Source organism: Crocuta crocuta, unplaced genomic scaffold (genome assembly GCF_008692635.1).
Source record: "Crocuta crocuta isolate KB4526 unplaced genomic scaffold, BGI_CrCroc_1.0 scaffold199, whole genome shotgun sequence".
Lineage (NCBI taxonomy): Eukaryota > Metazoa > Chordata > Mammalia > Carnivora > Hyaenidae > Crocuta > Crocuta crocuta.
The window spans coordinates 5092430-5103750 of NW_027533339.1; the positions used below are offsets into that span (position 1 = coordinate 5092430).

Sequence of the window (11321 nt, forward strand, 5' to 3'; positions counted from 1 at the left end):
TGCCTGAGTGACGTCTGGGTGGCTTAGTTGACTAAGCATCTGACTCCTGATTTCAGCTCAAGTGATGATCCTAGAGTCCTGGGATTGAGCCCCACATCTGGCTCTGATTCTCTCTTTCTCCTTCTAAAATTAAAAAAATATTAAATGACTACATGGTTCTCTAAATATTTCTCAGGTCAATTATCAAAAAAGAAAGATAAACTTGCCTTGTGATGAGTGAGAGAAACAATAAGTGAAAACTTAATACGGAACAAAAATTCAGGCAGTGTTTAGTACTTTAAAGACTAAGTCTTAAAAAGGAAGTAATAAATGATGGGGTTAGGAACTGACATGTGGGATCATCAGTCAAGGTCCTTTTGAAGAAGTAACATTGGAATAGAGACCTGAATAAAGTGACATAGAAAGTCGTACAATGACCTGGGGACATGGGTGATAACTTTGCCATTGAACAAAGGAGTAACAGGGAATATGGTAGCAGGTTGTAAGAGATAGGAGCCCAATCATGTAGGCTTCTGGGTGTATTTGGATTTTATTCTATGTGTATTTGGAAGACATTGAAGGGTCTTGTTGAGAGCAGTGGTGATCAGGTGTCAGCAATAAAAGTTCTTTCAGGCTCCTCAGCGGAGAATAATATAAAATTTGAGTGGAGAATAACTTTTTGTGTGGTTAAGCATGGAAGTTGAAGAGATAAATTAGGTTATTGTCACAGGGCAGGTAAGAGTAATGAAGGCTTCAGGTTAGACTCTTAGTCCAATTGATGAATGTAGTTGCCATTAAACAAAGAAGAGAAAACAATGACTTCGGTGTGTTTTTTTTTCCCCCCAGAGTAATGGGATGAACAGTGATTCCATTTACTGAGATGGGAAAGACAGGAACACATTTTATAAATGTCTGATGAATCTCTTAGGTGCCTAAGTGGACTTAGGGAGTAGGCAGTTAGATATATAAGTCAGAACCTCTGGGGAGACAGTGTTATTAGAGCTACTGACTTGAGATTCACCAGCCCATAGATGAATTCCACGTGATAGGATGAAATCACCCTTAGTAGTGATCTTCAAGGGGGATTCTCACAATCCTAGAGGGGTCCAGAAAGAAAATATCAGAACATCATTTTACACTTATTCTTATATTTAATTAATATTATGTGATTTGATACAGATGTCCCCACATTGTGCCTATCATTCAATTACTTATCACACTGTTCTCAGGGTATCCTGAGGTAACTGTAAAAATTATATAACAAAGAGGTGTAATGGGTAAAGCTTCATTTTTTTCTTTCAGCGTAATATATCACATTGTGGTATATTTATATCTGTACAGACGAATATATATATATGTGAATATATATGAATAGCTTACCTTGTTTTTTAAATTGTTTTTTAAAATACATATTTTATTTTGGAATAATTTTAGATATACAGAAAGGTTACACAGATGTTAACATCCATGACTTTAGTACCTTTGTTAAAACTAAGAAACCACTAATGTTATGTTACTACTGCCTTTATTCAAGAAAGAAAAGTGATAATCTACTTTGATCCAGTAAGAGGCCAGACAAAAAAAGCATAACAACCAAAAAGACTACCTAAATATTATTTTATATGCATTATTTTTCATAATTAAATTTGCCCTGGGTGGATCTGAAACCTTGAAATATCAATTAATGATTGTATGAAGCCATTAACACCAAGACAACATTTTAAAATGTAAAATTAGTGCCACTGGCATGAGAAAAGAAGCCATTCAGTGGTCATCTTCTAAACAACAGAAGTAGTAGTGAGCCTGTGATGCTTGGCCATAGAGATGGACAATACCCCAGTGGAGGTAAGGAAGCTGGAGTACCCAACTCTCAACACCAGCAGGCACCATGAAAGTCAATGCTATGACTTGGTGTAATTGTATCTGATGAGTTTTCTACTTCAGTTATTCCCTATAGAAATTATAAGGATGGTAACATCTGTTTTCAAGACTAAACACAATTCAAAGCTACCATCAAATACAAGTACTAGTCTAGCCCTTTAACAGTAACGAAATGTAAGTAATCTCATTTCATATTCTAAAGATATAAGTCAAAGGGAAAAAAACTCTAAATCTCTACAACGCAAACAAAAGCTCTCTAGTTTCTCTGATTTGTATTCCAAATGAGCGCCTCTGACCTTTTCTTAAAACTTTAAGCATCACAAGGAAATCAGTGGGAAAGGAATCATGTGCTAACAAAGTACTTAAAGGGCAGAAAAACTCACTGAAGTGAAAGGGGATTAGTAAAGGGTGGGGAAGAGGACCAGCCCCTCCCAGTTTGGGTGAACAGATTTGGGATTAGTTATCAAGCAGAAACTCATATGCAATTAACAGCTCTGACATCAGGGGACAAGCAAATATAAAACACTCAGCTCTGAGAGGTGTTCATCAGAGAACCCACTCAGGAGTTTAAGGTACTGGAGGGAGGCTCTATGGGGAGCAGGTGGACTCCTGCCAAAACTCCATTAGGATGGGAGACTTGAAGTAACGGAAATTAACTTGCAGGAAATCTGCTTCCAATTTGTCTTTCAGCTTCATGGATAAATGTAATTAATGGTCATGACCTGCTAATGAATGCTTTTGATAAGAGATATCTATGATCAGTTTTTTTTTAATAAATAGAAATTTAAAATAAAGAAAACTAAATGCTAGGGCCGGGATTTAATTATGTAGGTATTATACATGTCATGTTTTTCAAGGTAAATTACTGTTTTTACTATTTGCTAGAAATGTCATTCTGTGGATATGAAAAGCATTTTGTGGGCGGTTGGGAAGGACTCATGCCTGTTTATAGCAGCATAAGGAGGAGACTTGCATAATGCCATTTTGATTTCTTCTTTTCAGCCTGATTTTTATGTGCTTCAGTCTCTACACAAAGGGCTGCAAACCAGAGATCTGTTCTTCACTCCTGCTTCAAGCAGAATGAAACCTGATAAATTCCTCTCTCTGGGATACATCTTGTACCTGCTCTTTTTTCAACAGACCTGGGCTCAATTCCCAAGACAGTGTGCCACTGTTGAGGCTCTGAGAAATGGTATGTGTTGCCCAGACCTGTCCCCACTGTTTGGGCCTGGGACTGACCCCTGTGGCTCCTCATCAGGGCGAGGAAGGTGTGAGGCAGTGACTGCAGATTCACGACCGCACAGCCACCATTACCCCCATGATGGCAGAGATGATCGGGAGGCTTGGCCCACAAGGTTCTTCAATAGGACATGCCACTGCAATGGCAATTTCTCAGGACATAACTGTGGTGCTTGCCGCCCTGGATGGAAAGGAGCTGCCTGTGACGAGAGAGTTCTCATAGGTAAGTGCAGATATGAGTGTATACACAGTTCTTCATGAGACTCAATGTACTTAATAGGAACCTAAATCATTTGAGCTGGAAACCTACTTGAAAATCATGCAACTCAATCTCCACTTTTCACAGTTGAGAAAACTGAGGCTTAGAGAGGCTCATAAGTGTATTTAGTTTAAAGAGTTGAGGTTAAGGCTCAGATCCTCTGACTGATAAGATCTCCTTCCAAAACATTCATTGAGCAACCGCTCCATGCAAGGAAACATGGTAGGTGTTTATGACCAGACCCTTCAGTAACTTCTCAAGGTAGTTATGCTCATGTTCATAAGTGAGGTTCAGAAAGGTCAAATCCTTATAGCTGGTACTTGAAAAACCTGGAATTCACCAGGGAGGTCAGTTTAAATCTAAACCATGATCTACTTCCACTACCCTTGCTAACCCACAAAGAAATTTCCCATTGTAATGATCAAATTCAGCCATTTCAGATGAGGAGTCTGGCCTGTACTCTATTAAACAGCAATAAATAATAAAGTTTTAAATAGTAATTCTGGCAATACTTCGTTGTTTTCTATGTGCCAAACATTGGACCAAGGGTCTAACAAATGTTAACTGAGTCTTTTTTATGAGCCACTCTCTGATATAATTGCTTTTTATGTGTGTTTTCGTTAATCTTTACAACTCTATAAAGCAGATATTGTTTTTATATACACCTTACAGATGAGAAAATGAGACTTAGAAAGATGTGTACAGAGTCACAGAATAAGCCTCTGGTATTAACCACTATGTCATGTTTTTACGTCTTATGATTTTAAAAGATAGAAAGTTCCAGAAAAATATACCAATGTTGAGCAGAAATAAATACAAGATCACAGAATCATAGAGTCCACAGTCACAATAAAGAAAACTAACGCAAATCCTGGAGTAAGTTGGTGGGGGAGTGGGTAAGAGCAGACCTAAAAAAGGGATTTTGGTGAGGGGAGTATTAAAAAAGTATAAACTTATTTAAGCATATATGCAAATTATCATTAGTAGATAAATGGGACACAGTGTTACAATTATGCTCATGTGGCACATGTTTTCATGTTTGGATTTTGTATTCTTGAAGTCAGGAGAAATCTTCTGGACTTAAGTACAGAAGAAAAGAACCACTTTGTCCAGGCCCTGGATCTGGCAAAACGCACCATGCATCCTCAGTTTGTCATCGCCACCAGGAGATCAGAAGAAATATTGGGGCCAGATGGCAACACGCCACAATTTGAGAACATTTCCATTTATAACTACTTCGTTTGGACACACTATTATTCGGTCAAAAAGACTTTCCTTGGGTCAGGACAGGAAAGCTTTGGTGAAGTGGATTTCTCTCATGAGGGACCGGCTTTTCTCACATGGCACAGGTATCATCTCCTGCAGTTGGAGAGAGACATGCAGGTATGTGTCACACGTTGAACTTCTCATGTCTCCAGTAGACAAGGTGGCTCATGTGTAAGTCATTTTAGTCAACTATGTTCTACGTGATCTAAACATGTGATGACAAAGCAATTTCATGTTATTAATCTGCCTCTGACATTCTAAGTTTCTCCCTATACTAATTACTTACTCATTAATTAGTCTTTATCTTTTGTGAAGGGAAAAGAAAGTAAGATCAGTGATGAGGGAGCCAGGTGAGACATCTGTAGGTGTGATGTAAAGTGTTGGACATATTCTGCAGCATAATTGAAAAAAATGATCTTCATATAGCTCACAACAAAAGAATCTCAATTGATGGGTCTTCCTTCTCAAATCTAAACCAATACCTCCTCCTCCTGGTTTGGATAAAACAAGTGTGCATATGATTCTCAGTCTACCAAGTCCCAAATATGTACCTCATTATGCCAGCAAATGATTCAGAGTTTATGGTACAAAGTATAAATGATGGGGAAAAAATCCTTTATATTGTCATATGTTCATTGAATTACATTTTGTTTCCATGCCTCTACCACAGAAACCTACTAAAAATATCACATCATTCAGGTCTCATTTTTACTTAAAAGGCATCAACTTTTTTTGCCAATAAGTAAACCTCAATCCTTATTTCCTGCTTATCTTTTAAGCAGAGAAGCTCAAACCACCTTAAAGTATCTGTTAACATAGATACTTCTTTATTGTAATTTTAAAATGAAGTTTTAGGGGTGCCTGGATGGCTCAGTTGGTTAAGTGACTGACTCTTGGTTTCGGCTCATGTCATGATCTCAGGGTTCATGAGTTCAAGCCCCACATTGGGCTCTGTGCTGTCAACACAAAGACTGCTTGGGATTCTCTCTCTCTCTCTCTTTGTCCCTGCCCTGCTCTCTCTCTCAAAATAAATAAATAAACATAAAAAATGAAATGAAATTTTAAATTATTAGATCTTAACTAGGAAATCCACAAAATGAACTTGTTTTCTAGCTAAACGGATTCCTTCTCTCAAATTAAAATCTAAACATTAATTCAAAAAATATCAGAGAGCAGAAAAGATGTTTAGATTCATTTATTGATTTGCAGTATGCTCGTGTCCAGCATTATCACAAGAAAATAAATGGTTAGAAGACAGAGAATTAATGCACTAAAATACAGAATAAAGCATTGGTATAAAAGTAGTCCATCCATATGCAGTTTGAGAATGATTAAATTAATTATTCAGATACTGAACTTCATATTTTATAGCTCTGATTACAAGTAAGACATTTAGTAGATTACAAGTAGATATATCTGTCATTTGTAATCAACTCCAGATCTCCATGCCTCCGAATCATTTTCCCTTGGGCACACCAAAATGAAAGGGCAGGTGGAAAGTATCTAAAAGCTTCGATTTTGCCTGTGTAAACTTCAACCTCTATGCCTTACATTTTTAAAACCTAACAGCACAAGGGATCCAACAAATTACAGTCTAAATGTAATGCACATTTCAAATGCCACATGAATATTCTCCAACTCCCAAATGTCAATTCTGAACCACAAACTGACTCTTAATGATCCCTTGGAAGCTGTCACTAATTTTTGTGAACCAGAACAATGGCTTCTAAACAAGGACTCTAAACCCCTGGAGATCAATAACTGAGGATGCCTTGGAAAGCTTTTGGTCCTTTAAAATACCCTGAGGAGCAGGAAATGCTTCCTAGAAAGGGTTTAAAGTGAAAAAGCAGAAATGTACTAAATGCTTGGGAGGTGAGATAAAATGATGGTAATCTCTACACTTAAATCCCACTCCCTAAATATTACTCCCAAAAGGTCTAAAGGAATGAGAACACATACAATAAATATATGTTTTAAGGAACTCAATAAAAATAAGTATGTGATCTTACTCCATTACTTTTTATTTTAAGGTTTTTGTTTGTTTTGTTTTGAGAGAGACAACAGAGAGAGAAAGAGAGACATCACCACAACATTGTCGGTGCTGAGCTGAAGTGGGGCTTAATCCTAGGAATCATGAGACCATGGCCTGAGCCAAGATCAAGAGTCAGACACTTAAACAACTGAGCCACCCAGGCATCCCCTGAGTCCAGTACTTTTAAAATTGTTGAGATCAGCTCTGAAAGGAAACTACATCCCTGGTCTAAAGAACCATATGCACAAAGAAATACAAGAACTACTCTACTTAATTTCCCATTTCCCATTGGTATTAGTTTCGAGAGCAGAAACCCAAGTCTTAACAGTTTAGATCCTGAAGCAGGGGTCTTTAAGTGAAACTCCTACAGTGTGCAAGCAGATAAGGTGATTTGAAAGAGCTTGTCTGTGTAGCCTGTGAAAAGTTGAATCCATATAGCTGGTATTGGTAAACCTGGAATTCACAACCAAGGTCTGTCTAGCTCTAATCTATGGGCTTTTCTCACTACCCTTGCTAACACACAACAAAATTTTAAAAACCAGAATCTAAATGCCTGAAGTCATTCATGTTAAATTAAAACAAAACAAAAATTAAAAAAAACAGAAACTAAACAAAAAACACTGCTCTACTTAATATATTTAAAGGCTGAGTCTGGTTTCAGACCAAGACTCCATGATGCTTGAATTAGAGATATGAAAACAGAAGGAGGTAAAATGTCAAGAAGTGAAAGCTATTATTGATATTTTTTGGTATCACCAATAGAACTGCAATTACCTGCCTTAAAAAAGGAAAGGGAAGACTCCTTCCCCCCCCAAAAAAAATCATTTGTAGAAACCTCTGTATAATGAGTTGAGTTTCATTCTCTCTAGTGCCCCAATGACTCCTCATAGTATACTAGAAGCTCTGTTAAGTAAGATATTTAGTTCTTCTGGCTCCTCAGACACCAGTGATACACTAACTGGTTCTAATTACCCAAAGGGAGTTAATAGAAACAGATGGCCAGGGAGAAAACTAAGCAAAGAGGTAGAATTTTAAACAAAAGCAAAGAATGCTAACAGAGTTTCTTTGATCTAGGAAATGTTGCAGGATCCTTCATTCTCCCTTCCTTACTGGAATTTTGCAACTGGGAAGAACGTCTGTGACATCTGCACCGATGACCTGATGGGATCGAGAAGCAACTTTAACTCCACTCTTATAAGTCTGAACTCTGTCTTTTCTCAATGGCGAGTGGTCTGTGAATCCTTGGAGGATTATGACACCCTGGGAACACTTTGTAATAGTAAGTTCCAAATCCATCCAGGATCCAGAATTCCCTATTAGCTAAAGAGATTAAATGTGCTGCCTGAAAGCCCTCATTCTACTAAGGATTTCAGAATAAAGTCTACTTTTATTATAGAGAATCAATGTACAGACATTCATTAAACACCTAGGCTACTCAAGGCAATCTATAATGTTCCAGGGGCAAACAGAAAATGTGTATACATTTTTACACTGCTTTTCTTGAGCAATCTGGCCATTGCAGTGCTCACTGTCTTATTTTGGAAATGTATGGTTATATAACATTAATCCTCTTAGCATGCACAGCACTCCTGCATAGTCATGTGTCTTGGGTTGGAATTTCATAGAAAATTGTTTCCCCCGGAAATCTGAAATATGCAGAAAGAGTTAGAAGTGACCTGAGAGTAAATTATAGTCAGAGAATCAAAAGCAAAAGGTGATATAGAGGATATCTTTAAGTAAAGGAAGATATTGTACACAAGATGTCTGCCAGCTACCTACTTTGCACCTCTGTGAAAGTGAACACACACAAAAAAAGGAATGTTAAATCAGCTATCCCAGCATCCTTTCTCCAATAATTTATATGCCACTTCTTCTTTAGGTCAAGCTGTTACATGTGGATCTGTTCCTGGGTGTGTTGTTTTCTTCCTTAAATCACATTATTACCTCTCTCTGTGGTACTGACACAAGGTCTTAATTATTAGAGTCTCCCTACCCCATCTTACTTTTCTTCTTCAGGCATGTTTGGTTATTTTAAACTTGTTCTTCAATGTAAAAACTGGATTGATGGTAATTTATTTTATTAGCATCTTCAAAATATATTTCCATATATTCTTTTGAGCTTAAAATATTAAATTCATTTATCAACTTAGAAAAAAGGATACCCTTAAAAAAGAGTATTCTAGGGGCACCTGGGTGGCTCAGTCGGTTGAGCATCCGACTTCGGCTCAGGTCATGATCTCACGGTTCGTGGGTTCGAGCCCCGCGTCGGCCTCTGTGCTGACAGCTGGCTCAGAGTCTGGAGCCTGTCTTCAGATTCTGTGTCTCCCTCTCTCTCTGGCCCTCCCCTGCTCATGCTGTCTGTCTCCCTCAGAAATAAATAAAACATCAAAAAATTTTTTAAAAAAGAGTATTCTAAATAGAACAAAAAATTCAGCAGATTTTTTTCAGCACTACAAGGTTTTTTATCTGTATATAGGAAAAAGAGAAGTGATAGTATATGGATTTTTTCTGTAGATATTTAAAAATTAGAATACATTTTTTATTTGTTTATCATGCTGAATTAGTGATCCCACCTTGAAATGAAGTTGAGAATCAATATGTCTTTAGATACCGAAACAATCTCTTTCTGAGCAGGCTATTGTATTCTGTCCTGGGATATTTTTCCAGACATTTTCTAATCATACTGATGACTGGATACCAAAATAGAGCACAGTTTAAATGGGTAAATAAAATTATAGCAGAGAAGAGAAGATTCTATTTTCACCACTTGTTGTTTCACCACCAAGAATTTTATTTAGTAGGCCAGTGAAAAATGAAAGGAAACTAACAGTTTATTGAACACATACTATGTATCTGATATGCTGCCAAATGCTTTTGTGTATCTTATTTAATTCTCCTAGAGATTCTTTACTTTCTCTACGGTTCTTCTTGGATGAAATTATCCATTCCTGTGGTTTCGTTGATCATCTTTTACTGGACAGCCATTCATGTACATTTTTAGAGCAAACCTTCCTTATGTTTCCCAGTTCTGTGTTTTTATGTGTTTGTTGTATCATGCCTCTCCAATGTTCCATTAATGGGCCAAACTTGGTATATTGCAAGAATGAATTATTGACATCTAAGACTCTTCCAGCCACTAAAATATCGTCTTTGATTCATTGTATGAAAAATGTTGTTCCTTCTACACAGTATTTCTTAAATCTATTTTCTCCTTCATACACTCAGAACTCTTCATTCACTCCTGCAATGGAAACTCCACAGGACTCCAATCCACATGATGTTAAATCAGGTGCATTGGCGGAGGCTGTCCATGTGCAAACAAATCTAAAAAGTTTTGGGTTAAATTAAATTGGTTTAAACTAGTTTCTTCACTAGCAGAATTCTCCACTATGAAACTCCATGAGGGCAAATTAGGATGTAATGTTTTCAAAACCCATATAATCTATCAATTTTTTCTTGGAATATATGGATAGCTACTGAACAACAATCCTTAAAACATAAGCTTGGGTTGATAGTTTACCCAGTGGTGTCTGAAAGTTTTAATAATAATGCATACATTAAAAATGTACATCTACTTTCCAATCTCAAGAGTGGCATATGTTTTATTTTTATATTATATAAAGTTGCTATACTAATTCATTGGGTACTGATCATTATGTTAATTATAAACATTACAGCATAGTAAGCTTTATGAATGGGGTAAAATGAATACAAATTGAGATTTTAATATCTCCTCTCCCACCCCAGTGGATTGTTCTGCATAGCCTCTTAGGACACACATGCTTCTCTGGAGACTACTGGAACAACCAGTGCAAAATGTTCCTACCTTATCTCCTCCCCTCTCACGTACACAAGACTTGTCTTCATTTCCTATTGAATAACACGTTTTCTCATATTACTCTTTATTTCTCCACAGTATGGATCTGGTCTAGCTTTTCATTGTTCCCACTGTGATTTACCCTCTTGCATTGCCCTGTACTCCAGGCAAGCTATACCCCAAGCAGGCCCTCTTTACATCTCAAACAATCTTTCTATATATCAACATACACCAGATAACTATTTAGTATCTTCTATTTGCCAGGCCCTGTACCAAGGATAAGGGATGTACTGGTGAGTGAGAACAGATAGAGTTCTTGTTCTGAAGGAGCTTATCTCATAGATGTGAGAAAGTTTATCATTGCTTGTTGTTACCTCTGTGGAAAACATTTGACTTGTAACATTTCCCCCTCTTTTCCCTAAAAGTTCTCCTCAGAGCTTCAGGGCTCTTTGAAAATCTCTTTTTTTTTTATTTCTTTTTTTCCCCTTCTTTTGACATTTATGTATTTTTGAGAGACAGAGAAACAGAGCACAAGTAGGGGAGAGGCAGAGAGAGAGGGAGGCACAGAATCTGAAGCAGACTCCAGGCTCTGAACTGTCAGCAGAGGGCCCAATGCAGGTTCAAGCCCACAAACTCTGAGATCATGAGTTGAGCTGAAATCAAGAGTTATACACTTAGCCGACTAAGCCACCCAGGTGCCCCTGCAAATCTTTTTTTCTTTAATGACGCCTTTCTGAAACCACACAACTGGAAAGGATTGATATTCTTTCCCAATCTCTGTCTTTCTCTCTCTTCCCCTCTCCCTTCCACTCTCTTTCTCCCTCCCCCCCCCCCAGCCTTCCTTCTCT

The 11321-nt window shown here is 37.5% G+C and overlaps 1 protein-coding gene across 1 annotated transcript in view; it reads left to right on the forward strand.

The window, feature by feature from the left end:
- Positions 1-2940: 2940 nt before the first annotated feature.
- The window catches only part of TYRP1 (tyrosinase related protein 1), an 18841-nt gene continuing 10460 nt past the window's right edge, over positions 2941-11321 (forward strand). Inside the window, exons 1-3 of the mRNA XM_077748274.1 lie at positions 2941-3322; positions 4419-4741; positions 7731-7935. Of these exons, the coding sequence (XP_077604400.1) occupies positions 2941-3322; positions 4419-4741; positions 7731-7935 (910 nt within the window). The remainder of the gene's footprint in view (positions 3323-4418; positions 4742-7730; positions 7936-11321) is intronic.